This window comes from Pygoscelis adeliae, unplaced genomic scaffold, assembly GCF_000699105.1.
Source record: "Pygoscelis adeliae isolate BGI_AS28 unplaced genomic scaffold, ASM69910v1 Scaffold267, whole genome shotgun sequence".
Taxonomy (NCBI): Eukaryota; Metazoa; Chordata; class Aves; order Sphenisciformes; family Spheniscidae; genus Pygoscelis; species Pygoscelis adeliae.
The window spans coordinates 848328-870905 of NW_008825150.1; the positions used below are offsets into that span (position 1 = coordinate 848328).

Here is a 22578-nt window from a genome sequence, read left to right on the forward strand (position 1 = left end):
TCCTCCCCCTATGCCTGCCCGTGGGAAGCTGAGAAATCGGAAGTCTAATGCAAAAACTGATAATCCCCCTGCACATTCTCTATCCTTTGTATGCACACCTGTGTGCAGCCACGCTCACTCTCCAAGGTTTTTGATAGTGATATATGTGAGCATCTAAGAGAAATCCACTGTTTCTGCAGGGTAAGAAACTCAGGAGTCTGGGAACGGTTATGCTATGTGTTCTACAAATGGGATGTCATCTCGGCTTCTGGATAAGGAGTGCATAGTCTGGATCCTTATAAATAATGTACCTTTTAATGTTTCCTTGCCCTAAGTAATTTAATTTTTGCTGTCATTTAATAATACTGTTGCTGTCCTGAAGATTTCCAGACATAAGCAAGATGAAATTTGTAGCTGGAGGTGATATCTTTAATTAGATTAACTGTAGCTAGTAGGGAAAATAGAGACATTTTGGGGCACACATCTCCTTAAAGCCCAAAAGCCAGATCTAACTGTTTACCTGTTGGTCTAATTGAAGATACTGTCTACATTTACATGACTCTTCTAGCTTGCTTTTAAACACATGAAAGCCTATTTCTTCCTTGTATTTTGCTCGCCTTGATTTTTTAGGCAAGTTATTTAACTGATGTATGGAAGGTTTGGGTTTTTTTTTTTCCTTTTGTTTCTGTCTTTGGACCTTAATATGCTTAACTAGTATCTGTTTTACCGCATAACAGGATTTTCTTCCAGGTATTGACTTTATGCAGTTTTATAATGGTAGATATTGTAAGCAGTTGCTCTAGTTCCTGGAATATGTTGTTATATGTAAAATGGGAGGCAGCTTAAAATCCAGGTTCATGAGGAGGATGCTCCTTGAGATAATTTCCCTGAAGTGTAATCTAATCATTAAAGAGAAATGTAAGAACAGTTATAGTTTTGTAGGCAGTAGTTTGATGTTACCAGAGTTGTTACAATTGCCTCATGTTCATATGTTATGATTACACTTACCTAGTTAAAACTAAACATTGTGTAATTGAATGATGTCCATGTCAATTACAAGCATGGGTTTTATTGCCTGTCACCCTGCTAAACAGTCTTTTGCCCTTGCCTTTCAGCCCTGTTCCACTCTCCAAATTCTTCCATGCAGACTTGCAAGAGAAGGGCTAGTGCAGAGCATTGCCAAGACAGTGAACGGTCTGTCTTTGCTCTAGCTGGTCCTTTCCAGGACCATCCCCTGTCACTCCAGCCCTGGGCTGCAGCGGCCAAAAGCAAATGTTCACTAAACTTTATTAATATATTTTAGCAGCTTTAATGTTTGTATTTGCCCCGTAGTTTAAACTCTGATGATAAAAAAATTAAAGCGTTAACCAAAATTCTCACAACCATGCAAACAGACCTCAGTGGTATATGACCCTCTCTTAATGTGCACTGATTTCTTAGTAGTATTACCTACACCCTTCACATCAGAAATGAGGAGGCTCTTTAGCTGAAGGACAGGCAGGAAAGCCAGTGTGTTCAGGAACTGAAAAGGTAAAAGTTAACCTGTCTGGTTACATTGCACAAAATAACTGAAAAATTAACTGGTGAAGTGGGAACCTGGTTTTAAAGATTAGTTCAGTAATCTGAAGTGTTAGAAACATAAAGAATTATGTAAAAGGAGATGATATGCTTCTGAATGTTTTTATACAGTAGAAATTAATAAATGCGTTTACTGTTGTCTTTAACGGAGAGACGAGTAGTTTTATTTTTACAAAGCTTCTTTTGGAGCCAAGTGTCTTCCTTTAATATTGCACAGATACCTGTGATAGGTTTTAGCACGAGCTAGAGAGGCACTGCTGCTGCACAGTGGTTTTTACTGGTCTTGGTCCTGTTGGTCCTCCTGCTCTCCAGTTCTGGGCTCTGCATTTCCTTCCCCTCCATTACACTAGCGGTAGTGTTCATCAGGTTCTGCCGTGGGGCAGCTCAAGGAATTAAACTGTCAGAAAACCTTTTCCTGTTTTGTTTTGTCCTTCCTCTTGTTACTTTGCTCCTGGTTCCGAGTTGTCTTGAATTTGACTCCTTGTGTAATCAGTTAATTGATGGTACAAGCACAAGGGAGGGGCAGCAATATGAAGCTTGGAGTCGAAAAGGACCATACCAGTGCCTAATTTTGATGAGTTTAAATTCTTGTGGAACTGCAGCCTGACTTACTATTGAAAGAGAAAATTGCAAAACAACGTTTATTTTGTGTCATACAGTGTTCTAGAAAGAAGATTGTTACAGAAGAAATTAAATGCCTTTGCAAACACAAAAGAGTAGCTGAGCACTTTACTAGTTATTCGGTGTTGGAGGCTGTACTTTATCTGAGTTGTGTACAGAGATGCACAACAGTAGAGACTCCATAAGCAGATGAGCTGTCTTCTGCCTACTCCAGGAGGTAAGGGGCCGTGTGCCTCCATATAAGCAAGTTTTAAGAAGTAGTTTTTTCAAGGAGGAAAAATGTACATTAGCTACTGTCATATCATCTAGATATCTTAAGATGTGAAAAGCTGGGATTTCTTGGTGTCATAAGTATGCAGCATACTTTCTAGACCTGTGAGTTTGGTGTTTTCTCTTCCAGTAGTCTTGCAATGCATTAATCTGGTAGCCCAGGCAATTCTGGTCCTGCGTTGCTGAATTATTTTAGACTGGGATGGCAAATAGCTTACATAAATTTCATAAAAGCCTTCAGAATTGTGGAAGAAAAGCTTTGTCACATTTTCCCATGTTTGTTTCTTTTGTCTTTTTTTTTTGAGGTATAGTGTCTTATGCAAAATAGTAACGTCAGTGATGTGTAGCTTACTTTATAATCCCTTCCAAACAGATTGTTGTTACGAAAGGTATGCAGATACTATTAATCCACAATATTTGCTTAGATCACTAATTCCTAATGATGAACTTCTTGGTTTTTCTTTTGTTATGAGTCTTCAGGAATGGAAGGCACCACTTCCATCTTCAATACAGTTTCAAAATGCCTAGATAAGGCAGTGTAGTACAAAATCTTTCCGAGTCATTGGGGGTAGTATTTCCTGTATAAACTATAATTAATGAAAAATTCCCAACATTCTTTAGGATTGCCTCATGATTGCTCTAACCTGGGAGGCAGCATACCATTCGAAGTTACTGGTCTGGTTTAAAGGTGTCATCACCTTGACTCTTTACCACACTGACTCTTGTTAAGGCTATTTGCTGTTTTTTCCCTGCAGTTTTTTTTTTTCTTCGTCACTGTTGTGTTTCATTTATTATTGCTGTTGTTGAAAAGTCCAGTATTTCTGTTTTCTTCTCATTAATCACTTGATTTTTTAGCATGCAGAATCTTCGGGTCCTTGTATTAACTCCCAAAGGACATCAGTCAGGACTTAGGACAATAGTGTTTGGCCCTATGTTAGTTCTGTCCTGAATATTTTAATTTTACTTTTTCCTCAATTTCATGGTTACTTCAGCCATGACCTCCATTTTTCCATCAGAAAAGAAATGAGTTTGAGCATTACTTTGTGGTACTGACCCTGAAGTTAGCTATGATTTGAGCAGGGACTTGGAGTAAATGATATCGAGCGATCTCTTTCAGCTTAAATTATTCTGTGATTAATTGCAACTGTGACTCTGGCATTTTCAGAGGTAAAATGCAGTTTATACTGGCTAACTAATTACTGAAGCAACTTACTGGGTTTTGTGTAAAAAAGGAAAACTAAAGGAAAACCATACTTGGGGGAGAATAAAGCTGATGTTAAATGGAAAGGGTGTGACATTTATTTCTAAGATAAGACTGTCCTGTCTATGCAACTATGTTTAACTGCTGTCTGAGTAATACCCTGAAGATGTCTTTATATTGTTTCAGTTTCAAGTTTCAATTCACCGTTCAAATTACTTAGTTTTTTAAGTAATCTCAAATGCAAAAGTAATCTAATGCACTGAAAGATTTTGTATGTTCCTCTATTTTTTAATGGCGGACCAATTTGTCACTTCTGTGGAACAAGAGGGAAATACTGAGCACACTTCTAGACACACAGTTTGAAAATCTATATCTCCAGGAGCGGGAAAAACTACATGGATTTGGTTTTGTCCATTGCCATTTTTTCCGTTGCTTTTTTTTTTTTTGGTAGCTTTTCCTTGTTAGTTTTAAACCAGTGTGTCTTGAATAGTCTTTCTCCCCTCCTCCCTCCCCTTCTCTCTCTTTACACATAAACATCACTAATATTTTTCAAAGCAGACTTTGTGTGTACGTTTAGTGGAGCAACTGATATATAAGAGAGTGTTTAAAGTGTGTATAATTTATAGCAACAGACCATCATTAAAAATTTAATTTCCCATGCAATATTGTGAGGTCTTACTGTTCGACAACCTTAATTCTGCAGTGGAAGAATGTTTTAGATTATTTCTAGCTTGTGTTTTATTATGCAGTTGGATGTAAATGATTATGAATTATATAGTAATAGAGAAGGAACTTCATAAGTCATCTGGCTTTGTTACTAAAAATAATTCCTTTGTGTGTGTTATTGGAGAAGATAAAAAGTTCTATCTGACACCTGCATTTTTGTGTTTGTGCCACAATTTGCAGAAGCAACATTTTCTTTTGTTTCTATGGTATTTGTGTTTTTAATGCACATTTTACCAAGCCGATGTCTTAAAAAGCTATGTCATTTGGCTACAGCTGTCTTTTTATTTGCAAATGTTAGTAATATAAAAACTATAAGCAGAAGTTACATTTTTTTTTTCCAAGCACCATAGCAAAGTATACACAAAGTAATATTTGGTTTAAGATTTTAATCTAGGAAGGTCATATTTCCTACAGTCAGCATTCACTGTCTCTGATTTCCACCTATCTTGCATATTTTTCACGTTATATGGGACACACTCGCATCCTGTTAGTTGAATAGCTCATTTTCAAGCAAGGCTTTTGTCAATGTACAGTATCAACAGACATGGCTGGCCAAAAGATTTCATTTTGAGGGGATGACGATTCAGTACTGTAAGGAGTGGGGTATGTATAGATAACACTTCTGCAATGCGTGTGGGTACTGGAAAACAAGTTATCTGTTCTTTCTTGCCATCAAGAGTCTACTTCAAATCTACTGAAAGCATCTTCCAGTAAAATGAGGTAACTGTGACGGGGGCCGTGGGCTGCTGTTACTTACCAGAAGGGCTGGGCAGCTCTTTCTGTCTCAGACTAGTAGCTATCTGTATTTGCGCATAGGGAACAAGCAGATCACAGACTCTGGTAGAGATCGCCAGGCCGGTCTGGGGTGAGTAATGCAGACCTCAGTCACTTTGTTTCCCTTTTAGGCGGGACCTAAGTTTTGGTAGAAAATAAAGACTCTTCACAGTCACTCTTCTGTCCCTCCCTGGGTTTTCTGTACTTTAATAATTATTTCAGTACTATTTGATAGTCTCTTACCTTACCCACCGATTATCTGCTGTCTTCTTCAGTGGTCTTACCTTTTTCCATGAAGAAGTCTTTCCTGAGCTAACTTTGGAGAGAGCCATTTTCTTCTCCAAAATTAACCTTTCCTGAAAAACGTATCACCATTGCTTCTGACTAAGCAGGCAGGGAGGTGTGATTGTTACCTTTAGAAAAGAATTTTTTTTTTTGAGAGGCCGTTGTCTTTTTTGCTGCATGTGCAAGGTCTAGATTGTCAAATGGCTTTAATCTGATCTAAGAATGATACCAGTGTCCAGAATAACCCTTCAGTCCTGGTTGCTTTGAGTAGGACATGGTAGCATTGAACTATTCTTATTAGAAACAAGAAAACATGTATAAAAATATATATAGTTGTTTATATTTTCTGCTTTCTTTCTCATTTCAAACTTTCCTTGGTTTCTTCATTGTAAATTCTCTGATCTAGATTGCATTTGTAATATTATTACGCCTAGTAAAGTGTGTCCCCAGTTGGAATTCCTGGTGAGACAATATTAATGCTTCGTACAGTTTTAATTAAAAACTAATTTATATATACTGTGTATGTGCTTAGAAATCATGAGTTTAATCACAAAAATTGATCTGTGCCAATCTTGTTAACATCGATGAACTAACAGAGTTAGTTGAACCTGTTTGGACTTGCTGAATTTTCCTCTCTTACAAACTCCCGCATAGTGAGGTTTTTAAGGAATCCTTAAACACTAAAATATAGTGTTTAATTTAAGTTTTTTAGCTATTCTGATTCAATAATAACAATTTATTTGTGTAGTGTGATTCCTATTTCTGATTTCCAACCTGTGGTCTTGTGTCCTTCATATTCTGGGATTAATTTAAGTGGACTTTTGACAGGTAGCTGATAACTTTAATTCATATCAGAAGACTCACATTTACAATAGATGCTTGCACCTCCACTGGGCTATTTCTAGGCATCTGCAAAATGAAAAAACTTCCAAAGTGCTGCTTCGGGACGTCACTTATTCTGCACCTATGCATCATTTTGATGCTGTGTTTCTCACAGCAGTATTTTGGTCTATTCTCCTACACATCTGTGCAGTTTCTTTTGCATCTCAACTTCTGCCACCTCAGTATCATAAAAACTCAAATGCTGCTATTTACCGGTTAGGTGCAGTGCTGTTTGCCAGGGTTGTGCAGCGAGCTCACAGGTACCAGAACTTGTCCTTCACTGCTCTGTCTCCTTGACAGTGTCAGTGAAAACATAGATGAATTTGTGATCCTATGAACTAACCTGATTTTCTTATCCCATCTATGGCCTTGGATAGATTTCTCCAGTATTAATACCTTATGTGTTTTTATAAGTTACTCCCTGCATCCAGACTTCATAAAAACTCAGACTCGGACCCAGCCAGACTTCATACGCCTCAGAGTTGGGCATGTTTTAAAGGCTAGTATACAGACCTGTGAAGGTTAAATGGACTTAAATTTAAAAATGGAAAGAAGTTGGAACTTTTGTGTTTGTAAAGGGCAAAGTCTGTATGTTTTCATAACAAGACTGTCACCGGCCCATTCAAACAGCAGAAAAAAATGTTTTAAGTTGTTGAGATGTTTTAACAATTTTTGAAATATTTCATAACTGTAATTAAATGCATGTTTTTGAGCTGAGACTTTGTGTCAAATTATACCTGGGAGCAATACTCCTTTCTGTGGAGTTTACAATGCTGTTAGTGGAAATCTGTAGGTTCTGATCAAAAATACCCTTGGCTAAGAATTGCCAATGTAAAGTGATTTTTTTAAGATCACTGACTTACCACATTAAAACAAGAAATAAAATAAACAGGCCAGATGCAGTGCCTGCTTAGGGTTTTGTTTGTTTACTAGTAGGGAGGATTTGATTTAATCTAACTGTGCAGTTTTGGCTTCATCAGTAGTAACACTAACTACACCAAGAAATTACCAAAGGAGTTTATACCTCACCACTGCTGTTCTTTTAAATTTAAGTTGAATGTGTTGATTGCATTCATCTGGCTGTAATGCATTTAAAGGCTTGGTTAGTCCAAGACTAGCACTGCAAAGGGGTCATGATTGGTTAACCCTTCAGCTGGATTTCGTAGCCTGGTACGAGCAGTAACATAGGGAGAGGCTTTTGGTTTTCAGGGTGTAAAGGAACGATTCACATCGTATCAGACTATGAAATTACTGCGGGTTGGTGGTGCTGGTTTGTGCCCAAGGATGCTTGAACGAGCCCGCCTGGATCTACTTGTGATACTGCCTGAATTACCATGAGAGGGTTGCCCCCGTTCCTCTGTGGGGTTTTCAGGGGCTGAAGACACTTTGCACTTCATCATGCCAAGTACTGACATTGTCAGCAGTGATGTTACTTACACAGTGGTACAGGCCAGGGCAGAATTACTTATAAAAATAGTTCTAGGGCCAAAATGTTTGCTTTGGTTAAGAACTAATGAAATAAGGTACCTGCTTGAGTCACTTTTTGAAAGAAATCACTATTTTTAAGGAAAAATATGACTTATAGGAGAAGTAGGATTTAGTTGTTGATGTTTATCAATCACGGGTGCTGTTGTGCATGTTTGTCTTCACTGAGGGTCTTCTCCTTTTTTCCTCCTATTTAAAAGGTGCCAGATTGATATTTCAGTCTGAGTCAGAAGCCGCATTTGCAAGTTCTGTTATAGATTTCGGATGCTGCTGAATAACACTGGAATGCCATTTTATGACATCTTAAAATAAAGATGTCATTGCCCTGTTCTGAGAGGTAGTGCAATCTGTGCGGCCGATACTCAGCATGGGGTTACTAATGCAGCAACACCTTCGTTAACAACACTGGGCGTGGTGACATGATCACACCAAAGCACATAAAAGTGACTGGAGTTTCTGCCCTCTAAGCTGAGCTGCGCTGCGGTGGATGAGTATGTGTGCTTGTTCTTAAGTTATAGCAATGCAGAGTGAAACAAGTTACCTCACTTGTAATGTTAGAGCTCTGAGGCCAGTAGTAATTTAAGCCCATTTTACTCTGTGTTTGTAATGGCTTAAGAATGTATGTATTGCATTATGTGTTTCAGGTGAGAGGGACAAGAGCCTGTCATCGTCTGACTGTACCCATCTTTTGATTTCATGAAATTCCTCGTGCCATCACTGAGAAATACCTCATTAACTATCTTTGTCTCTTCCCAGAGTTTTTGCTGGGGAAACAAACAGGAGGGCATTTGAACTAGGAGGGATATTTGCACAGAAGCAGAATTTCATGTCACGACATCTGGTTCAAAACAGGGATGACATTCCTGACTGTATTTTAAGCTGTAGGATCCTTGACCTTGGTTACTATAACTAGTATAGTAGTTATACTAGTTTTAAGCAGGCGACTTTCTCTAGCAATCCGTAGTAAAGCTTGGAATATTGTAACATGGAGCATAACCCATGTGCCATGTTTTCTAAAAGGATCTTTAGGCAGAGATTTTAAAAGACATATTCTTTTACTGTTTCAACAGTTGACCGGTACAGAAATGCTTATTCCACTTCTCGGCAGTGAGTTGAGACAAAGGTGTTGCTGCCTGTGTTCTGACTCAGACTGAGGGGTGAGGATGCAGTATTAGTATAGGACCTTGAAACCCAGAAGAGGAAAAAAAATCTCTTTCACATAGTAAAAAGCTCTTATGGAGCAGTGTATAAATTTGCTTTGTTTAAATTAATATAACAGTAGTGGCCCTGCAGTATTTTCAATTTTTTTTCTTAATATATATTTAAAGCATAATTTCTAATTCTTGTATATATTTTTAACTTTCCCACAGATATGCACTTATTTGGCCATTATCCAGCTCATGATGATTTCTATCTTGTAGTGTGCAATATCTGCAATCAGGTAGTCAAGCCACAGGTTTTCCAGTCACACTGCGGTAAGTGAATGTTTTCTTTCCTGAATTACAGTGCCAAACTGGCGTATGGTTCTCTTAAGAATCATTGCATACTATCATGATAGAGGCATTGCAGATACACTTTTCTGGTTACCTTGTGTTCTTTCCACAGAAAATACCAGCGATGCCTTCAAATAAGCATATTTCCAGTAGAGGAAGTTAAATTAGTTGGTCTAGAAGCTGAAGCTTTTCAAGTTGAAGTTGTTATACTAAATTAACCTATTACAACAAATAAATCCTGTTAGTTAGATACTAGCTAGGCTAAAACTATTATGGCCTAACATTGGATTGTCTTTTATCAAAGCTGCAAAGTGAGGGCTGTGATACTGATCTACGTTAACTAGAAGTTGGATGTTACGGATTGTTTTCTGATAGGATTTATGCATAGGTGTATTTTTATATTTATCATAGGGTTTAATTTTTTTACATAACTGGCAGGTCGAGTCACATTTGTTAAGATTCTCTTGAAAAATGTTCATCTGAGAAGCTGCAGAAATGTGCAGATATTTATTTCTCAATTAGTATGACAACAGCAAGATGACAATTTTTGTGTTGATTATTTGTAAGCAGAACTACTTTAGTTAGAAATTTTTGCTATTGATTAACAAACTACTTTCAAATATTCTCTGAAAAACTTCATCCCAAGGTCTGGTTTATTTATTACTTACCCAGTGGTTTATTTGTTATTTGTCCAGTGGTTTGTTCCTGTGGTTTTTTGTGTTTGGTTTTTTTTTTTTTTTTTAAAGGATTGCAAAATGTGACTGGAATGGCTAGCTTTGCATGAGGTTTAATCAAATTCAGTTTAATCAAATTAATTTGAAGGTGATTGCATATTAACGAAAGGTAACTAGTACTGATTTTCCTTGCCTACTTACAACAAATAAACTTCACAAATCCTGTGCCCCTTTCGGTCTTCTTGACAGCAAAGCAACTCAGTAAGGGGAAAATGTAAGTGGGATGAACAGAAAACATACAAGTTTATTTACTTTTAAAGAGACATTACCAAAATATTACCTTGGGTTTGTATGGATGGACTGCTAAAAGCCAACCAGGAGCAACTGTGTTCACATTGAAAGGCAGTTGTACGACTCACCACTATCTTTGGCCCAGATTGAAATAATTGAAAAAATGGTAATAGTGGAATATAGCATTTATATCCAGTGAATAAGAAAAGATCTGAAAGTATTAGTATAGTGGGAGAAGGACTTACTCATTTAATGGTGGGAGCAGGTGTTAATTTCAGTGTTTTAACAAGCTGTCCTGCTATTTTTTTCAAAATTTGTTTCTTGCCCTTCGTCATATGTGGATGCTTCCTACCCAGCTTCAGGTATCTTACGATTCTTTCAGTGGCAGAAAAGCTTCTCTGCGTATGGTCATAGGTGCAGTGGGCACTATAAACATTGAACTGGTGCATTAATAAAAGATCTGCTACAGAGCCAAAGAACGTATATAACACCTTGCTGTAGCCTTCCATAGTTGTGCTGTTTCCTGGACATGACCTTCTGGTTTGGGGAGCAGTATGAAAGTTGGTCCGGTTTTCATGTAGGAGGCATATAGAATGATTTTGCTTCTAGATGAGAGTAAAGTATTCCATGTTAGAAGGAGCTTTTTGAGCTCTTTGGAAGTAACGAGTTACCATCAGTGTTAGTGTGTTGCCTGTAAACTGCAAAGATCCTATGAGTCACTCCTTTTTTCTTTTTCTCTTTTCTCTATTACTCCATTATTTATACAACTCCTTTTACATAATCTTCATTATAGTAGTCCTGTTACACTGAACAATTGTGTGTTAAATGCTGAATTGCTTGATTTAAGAGCCTGAAGTCAATAAAGACTTTAAGGAAAAAAAAAAAAAAGAGACTGTATTAAAAGAAATAGAGAATACTGAAAATAATTGACCAAAGGTGTTACCTGCTGAAGATTATACTTAATCTAGTCAAATTTGTTTCAGGAAAGGTGTACTGGAATATTGCTGAAAGGCCTGTGGAAGAGCTTTAAATGTATAGATAAAATGTTTTAAAGAAGAAACAGAAAAGATGATGTACTAAAACCATATAAAAGAAGGTTTAGAAGAGAGGAGGTTTCTTGGACATCTTGGGAATTATTGTAAAATAACTAATAATTTATTTTCAAAAAATTAATCTGTTAAAAGTACTACATGTTGTATAAGTGATATGCATGTACTAATGTATAGTTGTTTTGATAAGAAATTAGTAAGGTCTAAAGAAAAACTACACTTGGATCTCATTAATTGATCTGTAATTGCATTGTCTGGTGAGAAAAAGATAAAAATCTTGCATTAGAAAACAGATCAACCATGAGCTGCTTGTGGCTGAAAAATCTCTCACTGGATATGTTATTATATCAATAGTCCATTGAGAAAGGTCTGGAAAAGGCTTCATTTGAGACATTGGTTCTGGCTGCACTGGGCTCTTCTCTGAAGCAGGAATATTTAACTTCCAGTTAAATCACCTGTTTATCAGGTTTTATCACCTGTTGGACACAATTTGGTGGATCAGATTTTGTTTAATTAGTTAGGCCATGCAGCAGTATAGTATACCTGTGAATTCAGTGATGCTGAACACGCCTGTCAGTAGACTTTGAGGTATTTTAGGCTGTCATATTTACCATGGAATGCATTATTTTACATGTCTTGAATAGCAGCTTTAAAGTTGTAACAAAGACAATGGAATGAGAAAGCATTAGAAGCCACTACTGGTTTTTTGGCTCTTGAAGGCTGCATCACGGGGAGTCTTTATTGCTACTGACAAGGACTTGTAGAGATCTATCCCAGAATCTCCCACAAAGTGTGGTTTGTTACTAATATGCCTGGTAAGATCCAGTCCATATTCTCTCAGTAAGGATTTAGGTCCGTGCCAGACACGTGCTTTCTGTTTCTAGGTTCCCTGCCTTGTAGCTTGAAGGTTTTGGCTTTGGAACAGCACCGGAATGCTTAGTTTAGCGAATGTTTCTATAACACTTCTCTTGAGCCTTTGCCTTTCTCCAGAGCGTAAGACGACCCACTGTTTCATTTGTCTCTGATTTCAGACATGTGGCAGCCATCCTTGATGGCAGTGGGAAGTTGTGAAGATTATAGAGGCAGATGTTGTTGTTTAACTTTTAAGGGTTTAATTCCTGGAATATCAAGCAGAAGAAGAGAAAAATCTGGTTGTGGTTCAGGCTTTTAAAATGGGAGGCGATGCATCATACAACCTTAGACCAGTAGAAATCAGGAAGGTAAGAGATCTGGCTAATTAGAGGACTGGCTTGCTGGACTTGAGAGTCTTTGTAATAAACACAGCTCAGTGTTGCAAAGTAGTAGGTCTGTTCTAGCCTCTAAGTCAGACAAATGCTGAATTATTTTTAAGAGCAGTTTCACGTCCTTGTATCTGTGGGATAAACATTTATATCCATTTGTAAGGATTAAATCATTCATGTACATATGGCGTAAGCCCAACTGAAAGACAGACTTGCTGTTATAGGCTGCTGGATAAACTATATAAATCAAATAATTTCTTGAGGTCATTCAGTATTATTTTGCACTTATAAAATAGTATATCATAATGTTATCAACAATAGGGTTGAAATAGTGTTGTTTTGCTTCTGAAGCCAGTTCTTTTGAGTAACTTGTTGCAGTGATACAATATCTTAGATTTTTTTTTTTAATGTGTAAACATGTAGTTGTATTTATTTCTCCATAAAGTAGTTTGAAATGAGAAGTCAGTCTAGTTATACAGCTTGTAGCATTTCGAAGTGTATTTGGCACGTGGGCAATTTTAGTTTTGAGAATTTATTCTCAAATGCCAACCTCAATGAATATACAGAGCACTTCTTGGGACACGAAAAATGTAGTGGTTTAGTATCCCTGAAGCACCATAATGTTCTTGCTGTTTGTTTGGGGTTTTTTCTCCAATATATCTGTTTTCTAGGAGATTTTTAGGGTGGCAGCCTACGCTGAGCTCTGTCCATATGACTTCTGTTAACTCCAATTCTGTGACAGTCTGTCTGTTACTTGTTAAGATGGGACCCATACTGTTTCCCAGGGGAGGTTTCTGTTTTCCTTTGGCCCCAGAGAGAGTTAAGCTTCATATTCTTATACTGCATTGTCCTTTACTAGACTAAAGAGCATCAGGTAGAGTTCTGGTTATGTTTTTTTTTAAATGTTCCATACAATAAAAGGCTCGTTAACTTTGTTATTTTCCTGTTGAAAGGAAAATCTCTCATAAAAGGTAGCTCTGGCACAGTGAAGAAAAAGCAGTGTACGTATGGAGAGTTTGTCAAAACATCTTGACTTTTTCTTTTAATATGAGGAAATAAATTAATGACAGGACAGTGTTAAAAGTGAAGTTGAGGGGAAGAGGTGAATTAGCCAAGCTAAATAATGCAGCTTGGTTAAACAATAACTGCAGTATAACCATCAAAGTTAGTTTCCAGACAGACTCTGGAACGGTTTCCAAAACTGTGGAGGGTATCTTAATGAACTGAATAGTTAAATCCCCATTTGATGAAGTCGTAGCGTACAAAGGAGAACAGTTCTGCTTCGTCAAGGAGAAATGACCACGAGCATTCTTTTGCTAATTTCTTTATTGGAGGCTCGTTGCTATCTATCCTGCCTGTCTCTAAGGTTATTCTAACAGGCGTCTAATTAAGAAGTAGAAATTCTTACTCCTTAAAAAAGAAAAAAAACTACCCTTGATTTTCATTACTTCTGAGTTATAAATCCTTGGGTTGACATCTTCATGTCCTCATTAAAATTGAAAAGGGTATTTTCTTTTCATCCTTCTGTTTGTCTGTATAAGCATCATTTAAAAGAAAAACAAGCTAGAAATTAATGGAGCACTGAAGAATATAAATAAATTATTTTCCCTTCCATATCATAATTATTTTCCTAAGAGAGGTTATATATTTTGAATTACTCAAGACTAGTTATTTTACATTGTAATAGTTGTGCGTTACAATTTAATGAACTACTATTAAAGACAAGAAGGCTGAGCTTACAGTATGAATAAGAATGATCTGCTTTCTTAACACGAGCTGGAACATTACTAGCTGGCATCTTTTTTTGCATAAGGATTTTGATACAGGTATCACTGTCACATTTGATGGATTATTCTCAGTTTTGATATTATTTTCAATTATTCAATGTCTTGGTTTTTTATTAAATACAGCTGTTTGGGGTTTTGTAATTGTTAATATTTTATCCATTGTATTTGACCTTTTATCAAGGGGAGCGCTCTTGTGCCCTTCAAGGACAATGGCATTTTGAGTGATTCTCCTTCTGTTACTGTGATTTTCTTTTTTCACAGCCTTGTCAAAACTTGTTATATGATATCATTATTGATTGAATAACTTTCTGGTTGTCACATGGTTAGGTTTCACTGCATAAAAGAATTAAAATAATGAAAATTACTCTCATACCTCCCGCTTTTTGTTAAATATGGAAACAGTAGCAGCTAGACTGACAAGAATCCCAATTTTCTTCTTCTTTTGGGGAGGGGGGGGGGGGGGGGGGGGGGATTGAATGTGTTGTGTGTACCTTATTTGTACATTTTTACTTGTGTAATTGCCTAGGATACACTGATTTTGTCTGAAACTTTCATTTCCATTACTTTAAATTGGAAACCCCTAATAGCTGAAAGCATACAAAAAAATTTGCTTTAGCTTTGCAGTCTTTCTATCAGAAATCTATTCTCGAGACCAAAGTACAGCCAGTGGCATAACCCGCTGTCTCCTGTTTGCGATGAAAATCTAAGCTGTAATTCCTGCAATGGTACATGCAGACTATGTGGGTCTGTCATGTCCATGTCATTGTAAGTTCTCCAAGCCCAGCATAATGGCGGTTGCTGTGAAACTGCAGCCGCAAATCATCTTTTGCGCCTTTCCCATTGAACTCAAATAGTACATCCCTGCATGGACAATCTAGGTAGAGCAAATATTACCCTTGGAAAGGCAAAACTAAAACAGCACTCCTTTGAATTCATCTTTTTCCCTACAAAAAACTACATATTCTTGGAGTGCCATATTTTTAGACTGTCAGCAATTCTTGAGACTCTGAATAGATACAGAAATGCAAAATCTGTCTTTGTTTACTCCTTGGAGAGACCAGCTCTATATCCTAACTGCTGATAGACTCTGGCCAGATTCAGAAAAGCACTTAGGTGCATAAAAGATAATCAATTGACATTTTAATACTTGAGTCAAAGGAAGCAACAAATAAAAATCCTTCTTAGCCACTCGTATGAGTGAGAGTGTTGGTCACCTCAGTATTGGCTACTGTGCTCATCCAGGACTGCAAACAGCTTGGGTTTTTCATGTGTGCCCTGGAGAGAGCTCAACTAAAGAGACATTGACAAGGCCATGTTCATTCAAGAAAAACAAAAAAAAAATCCTACTTTCTCTGTAATTACTTGTTCAGGAAGCAAGAGATTTGGATTTAGTAGCCTCACTACCTAGGAGCTATTCTCTCATCTTCCATCTCCTAGGAGAGGAAAATGTCCTAACCACCGGGCACACAGGCTAAAACAAGACTAGTGCCTGCTTTTTGCATTGGAGATGTATCAGACAAAGTAAACCTGAATGTAGACAGTAACAGCCAGATCAAAGGGACAGACTGTGATAGGTACTGAAAAATGTGCAGCTGATGCTCAGAGCAACAGCAAATGTAATGTGTCTTCACCTTGCAGGTTGCTGAGATCTGCTTGAGGCTGGAAGGAGTTTGTTGTGTTTTCTTTTCTTAGTCTAGTGTGAATTAAAAGTGGAGCTGTGTTCAGATGTGCTGACCTGCTTGCGTAGAAACAAGTAGCACAATATTTGGTAGGGTTGGCTTTTTTAATATTTTCTACTATCATCCCACTGCTTAAACTGCTTTCTTCTTTGTTGTTACTAATTCATCATTGGTGACAGAGCCTAAAACAGAGAAGTTCAGATACAGAAATAGATATGATATATAGAGAGTTACGAGGTCAATGAGTAGTGTAAGTAGGAAGCTGACAACTTCCCATAGATAACTTCTGCACTTCAAAAATTCGCCCTAGGTTGATGTGTCAATAATTAAAAATCTCATTCAAAAGATTCTTTGAATGAGAAAGCAGGAACATTTTGGCGGCATTGAATTTCAAAGGATTGTGCATTGGGGAGCAGTGAGTATTCAACAGAAGAAAACATTCAGCAGTGAACAGAATGCTACACATGTATGCAGTTGCTATTAAGCATAGTAACTCCCCCCCCCTTCTGGAAGTAAAACATTGATTAATTGTCTTTTCCCTATTTTTTTCTATTAAGTTGTGCCTTTACAGTGCCTTGGCTGTGCTGTAATTTTACAATGATGATCTTAAATAAATTGACATAGGAAGTAGATTGAGAGAATAATGACACTGGGCTTTTCAGTGCACTGGAAGTGTATTGTTTTCATTTACACATAATTTTTATCATTATAAATTAGCTTATCTCTTTTGCATAGTGTATTCATTGATAGTACTTGATTAGCGAACCTTTTTGTATTTTTTTTTATTTCATATAAATTGTGGTAAATGATGCAGTACATACTTAAACTGGGTGGTGTTGTCGTGGCATTGATGGGAGATACATATCACTTGTAATTTCTTTCAGTCAAGAAATTAATAGAGATGTAGTTTTAAATAGTAACCAATAAGGATTTCTTATAAGGAGTGTTCATTAATAGAACTCAGCTGTTGAAGGTTGACTGTAGCATTAGGCTTAAGTTTAATCTCTTACATACTATAATTTACAGGGCTGCATTTAGTGCATCGTTCTTCCAGCTGCTTCACTGGTGGAGGGATGGGGGTTGTATAGTGAGGGGAAAGGTATAGTGAAAATTTTTCATCATAACCTGTAAAAATCTGGCAAAATTAAAAACAGGAGTATTTGGCTTGAAGTTTTCCATAGTGTGTCTTACTTGATCTGAATAAGGTGGATGTCTTCCATGTCAGAGAAGGAATGTTTTTTAAAATAATTTTTAAAAAAATTTTAAAATAATTTAAAAAAAAAAACTTCTTCGTCCTACTCCTAGATAAAGTCCAAAACAGAATTAAGAGCTTTTTGAATTCACTGTTTGGAAGTGTTTTGGTGAGTAAAAGATAAGCAAGAACAAATCCTTTTTTATATCAAATTGTGAGGCACTGTAAAGAAAGGAAATTTTAAGTGGAATCTGAATTTGCCAAAGGCCCAAATAAGAAGTCATTGTTTCTTCACTGTATTCAAAAGTATAGAAGTGTTGAGAGCAAGTCTCTTCTTTCTGTTGTCTCTTTGTTTATCCTGCATGTGATCAGACAAGGAAGATGTGGTGGGGTTTTTGAGAGTAGGGTGTGGGGTTTTTTGGTAGTACAGTGTTTCGCTCTGCATGTGTTACAGAAGGTAATTAACATTTGGATTAGTCACTACCAAATATTATAAGTTCCATTTCAAGTCTGTAGAAGTCTTGTCTGCATATAGCCTTGCCCATTGACCATGACTTTTAGCAGTTGTCTAAACGTTTTGGGTTTAGTTAATTTTTCTGACTGTTGCAATTTCTACTATGTTATTGTTTAGCAATTTCTTGCAAAGCATATCACAAGTTTAGGAACTTCTTACTTTCCTTGTGTTAAAAATTTTACTATAAACTGGCTCATAAAGTTGATTCTTGTCCATTGACTATTGGTTTTTCCCAAAGGAAACAGCAGCAATTTTTGGGTAGTGTCTTCTCTAGCAGCTGAACATCTCCTGTGCCATGAGTTTTGGTTGCTGAGTCTGCATGTGAGGTGGCAGGTGGGGCTGGAGGTGCAACTCACCTTGTGCGTTCAGGGCTCCCTTCAGAGCTGCAGAACTGGGCCTGGGAGGACGTTGGATGACCCCAGAGTATGACTCTGGCCCTCACAGCTGCGAGGATTAGACTACCTTGTTACGTACAATGGTGAGTGGAAAGAAAACTGGAATGGCAGTTTTTTAGTTTCTAGAAGTACTACTTCTGATAGTCTGAAATATTACTTTCCAACGATGTTTCCGTTGCCTTTTCTAACACCTACAGGCCACTTGGGGTGCAGTGGGAAAGACAAAAGTCCCTTGACATGCAGGAGGATGATAGGATAGTCATATGTCCTTTTTCATAGAGGTGCAATGGAGAGCAATTGAAATAAATACCGAGCTGTAGTTCAAGAGCTTTATGGTTTTTTCAAGTTGGAAGTAGTTACATTAAATGCCTTTAATGAAGAAATTTTTTTACTTGGTGTTTAAAAAAACTCTTATATTTTAGTAGAGGGAAATCTCAGCTGTGGTAAACTAGCTAGTACAAGGCTTGCAAATCTACTTTAGATACTTTTCCCGCAATTTTCAGTAATGATATTTATCCCAGATTTTGTATACCTTCTTAATTTTTAAAATATTTCTTTTTGTTTATTTTAATATGATATTTTTCTGCTAGTGTGCAAGCATGTTTGTCACAGCTCCGTGTTTAAAATCTAGTAAGTTCTGTTTATTTCATTGTAATACTAGTACACAACCTCTTGGTACCTGACTAGTGCCAAATCTATTCAAAACATTTTATTTGCATGTATAAAATACTGTACTTAAAATTCTCATCATTTCAAATACAGCTGAAGCTCCGTGTGTTTCCCATTTCACAGTCCTGTAGTGATTCATACAATTATCTTAATAGCTTATTGCTATTATATTTAACTGGTGATATTAGTGTAATAATTGTCATATTAAAATCTAAAATATTGAATTAGTCCTTGTTCTATAATATATTTTATTATTACAGATAGGTTAGATGCACTGTAGGCTTCTGTTTTCAAAACACAACTTTTTGCATTCATCTAGATAGATTAACGGAATTATATTCTACAAGATATAATGAAAGAAATGTTTAAAATATGTTAGGCAAATGATGATGGACAACTCATTCACCTCACTACGTGTATATTTTGATTTTGATTCAATTTCAAATACTTGGTTTAGCTTCCTCCACCAAAACCTACCTAAATTTCCTAAAATTTAGGAAACTTGCCTCATTAGCTATTCATGTTTGTGAGACTAGTGATGCTGTTAACCAGGAACATTTTCTTTGACTAGTGTTCTGGGAAATAACAGATTTGCCCCCCCCCTTTTTTGGATAGGCTTCTTGTTTCTGCGAAATAATCTTTTATCATCCCTAGCATCTGCTCTGCAACTAGTGAAGTATAACTAATACCATACTTGTATAAAATATCAAGCATTACATATGAGAAATGTGTTTAAGGCAAGCATTAATGTATCATTATTTGATATGTCTGCTTTCAATTTATTCCCTGTGGTGTATAAGGTATTCTTTTCATGAGTATATCATCAATGTTATGTTTTACTAATTGTGTAACTAGAGAATTTTAATTTTATTTTAAATCTAGTTTTAGGTTTGAGATTGGTGATTGAAAAATTGTTTCATTTTTTAATTTGGTTTGTTAGGAGAAGGATTGGCAGGGAGGAGTCTCATTTTTGATACCGCTTTTACCTCAAAATATTGAAGCAGGAATACATCTGTGCAAGCTGAAACATGGACCAGTAATTGGCCAACAATACTGAAAAGGTCAACATGGATTATAGGTGTTTCAGATTGCTTTAGTGTCTGTTTGATGGTGATCGGATTGCACGAACTATGGGGACCAGTGCATCCTGCGTGTCCAAATGAGTCTGAAGACAAGTGTTTCTCATTCTGTGACTCTAGGTAGATGAAAACTGTAAGATATGAGTAAAAATAATGCTTTTGAATTTGGCTAGGACAACAAAGGATTAGCCTGCTGTTTAAAGACATCTTTTTGTCACTGTCTAATGCCAGATGCATTTAGTGGGAAGCTGAAATGAGCAGTAAAGCTTTTCAGCATTTTTCCACGGGCAGGAAAGGCATAGTCAGGATCAGACAGTTAAGGCTGTGGAGAAGAGCACAGTGCAGACCTGCATGTTTAGTAAGATGAATATAGAAACGGTGCAGCAAGAAATTGAATCTTGAAAAGAAAAGTCCGGTGTTTGTCGTTGTGCTGCTAAACAATTTTGTTGACCCAGTGTTTTTTTGAACTTAATGGAAGCTTGAGAGCTATGGGGTCCTGTGGAAAGGATTCTCAAAACTTACCTATACATTGTGTGAAGAAATACCTCCTTTTTTGGTTTGTTTTTGAACCAGCAATGAACAATCATTTCCTGTCCACCTTCATAATAAGTGTGCATCATAACCCTCCACTGTCGTCACTCATCCAGTTTGACGAGTCCAAATCTATCTAATTGTCACTGTTGCAGAGACTGTCCATGTCTCTGCTATGTGTTTTTTTGTATCTTGCCCAACTCTGCTAAACCATTTTTGAAAGGAGGGAAGCAGTGGTATGATGTGCTATATTCCTTGCCTAACATTTGGTTTGCCTTTGTGACCACTACAGATCATTGAGATGATAATTTCATAGAACTGTTACAAGACCAGTATCTCATTACTGTGTAACAATAATTCAGAGACCATAATTTTGTATATAAAGTTAAGATTGTCGTCTTCTTCCATGTCTGTCACTTTACATTTCTGTACATTGACTTTCATTTACTATTTTATTATACCGCTCAGTAATGTTAGGTCTTTCTGCAATCTGCTGATTCTTGTCTTTAGTACTCTGAGTCGTTACAGACCAAAGATCTTGTTCTCTCACTAACCACCTTCTTTTTTGGATCATTTCTGAATATGTTGAATAGTTCATGCCCTAATGCTCTTGCCACATGTCACTGCTGAAGTTCTTTCTTTGAGGACCATTTTTACCCTCTTTTCCTTGCCCTGTAAGTAGTTTCTTAGCCTTTGGGTGGGGGTTGGAACCCTCCTTCCTGTCTCACAGCAGTTATCTTTACTTTAAGAAACGTAAATACATGGCCTCGTTTCACTTGGAAATTTAAGTAGACTGTGTTAATTGGATTTCCCTTGTCCACATGTCCCTTTATGCCTTCCAGGACATTTGTGACTCCTAACAGTCTTTCGCAAAACTACACTGACTTTTCCACAGTACATCATACTTATCTATATGTACACTAACTTGGTTCCTTATTACAGCTTCTACCCCTCTGGCTTGGAGATGTTTCAGACTTGCTGCTCTCTATTTCTTTGCACTCTCCCAGATGTCGATGTTGCCTTCTGATCTTAAGGTACAAGGTGACTTTCAGTGAGAGGCTTTGCTTGCTTGTTAATAGTTCAATAACTGCATCTGTGGCTTCTGGGGAGCTCCTGGATAAATACAGATGGTCCGGCTTTGTCAAGCCACTTTGCAGCGTCCTCTGCCACTGCTTCAGTTGGAGACAGGATCTCCAAGTCCTTTGGAGCTTCTGGACCATGAAGGTCATTTTTGTCAGGACTAGAAAAGAAGCAAAGTTTTATTTACGCATATGTGTCTATGTGTGCATGTGCATTTCTGTATGTATACATATATATTGGCTGATCAATCCATTGCACTCTGAATGCAATTGTAGCCTTAATTCTAGAGTAACTACTAGGGAGTGGTTTATTGCCACTTCCTGGGTAGATGCGTTTGGAAAAAATGGGATTTTTTTCTTATATCTTGCTGAAGAAGAAAACACACAGGTTTTTCACATGAAAGAAATGGCTTGAGTATAGCTAATTTTTCTCTCATTTTCTTACCAAATAAATTTCTTTCCTGTGGAGGTGAAGTGTTGCACTTGGCCTGAGGTAAACTCTTTCTTTCAGGAGACTGAAGAAAAAACAGAGGAAATGAAAGTGTAGGTCTGCAAAATTATTTCTGATCCTTTGGCTGCTAGCGTGGAGATTACAACAGTTAATGTACAATGTGGGACATCCTATTTACCCTTTTCTTCCCTAATCTGAGGGGAGTTGAATCAAGAGCACCTTAAGCAGGCTACCTGGTGTCGATGGGTGTTTGTAATCACTCACATGGACTGTGTTCTCCTTTCCATAAAGAAATGCTGATGGGAACTGAGGTATCTCATCTGCCAGGGAGTGGTGGAACAACTCTGCTTGCGAGGCTTTGCCTGTTTCTCCAATTGTGTGTTTTATATGGAAAAGGAATGGAAAGGATTGAGAGAGGCTCAGAATTACCTGCAGACTGAGGGACTGGGTGCCTCTGCTACTGGAAGACAAAAGTTCAAGTCCACACTGATTTCTTCTCTCCTATTGATGTTTTTATTTTGCATAAAATAATTAAATAGCTGTTGAACAGAGTAAGAGAGAGAGTTAATCCCTAACTTTGACAAGTAAGATACTCACTTGGGATCCAATCTGTGGTTCAGGAAATGTGTTTGTAAAAGGTTGAAATAATTTCA

At 37.1% G+C, this 22578-nt stretch overlaps 1 protein-coding gene across 1 annotated transcript in view; it reads left to right on the forward strand.

The window, feature by feature from the left end:
• Positions 1–22578, forward strand: part of ATXN7L1 (ataxin 7-like 1) — a 123459-nt gene that overhangs the window by 31169 nt on the left and 69712 nt on the right. The window contains exon 2 of the mRNA XM_009328324.1: positions 9172–9276. Coding sequence (XP_009326599.1) covers positions 9172–9276 — 105 coding nt within the window. The remainder of the gene's footprint in view (positions 1–9171; positions 9277–22578) is intronic.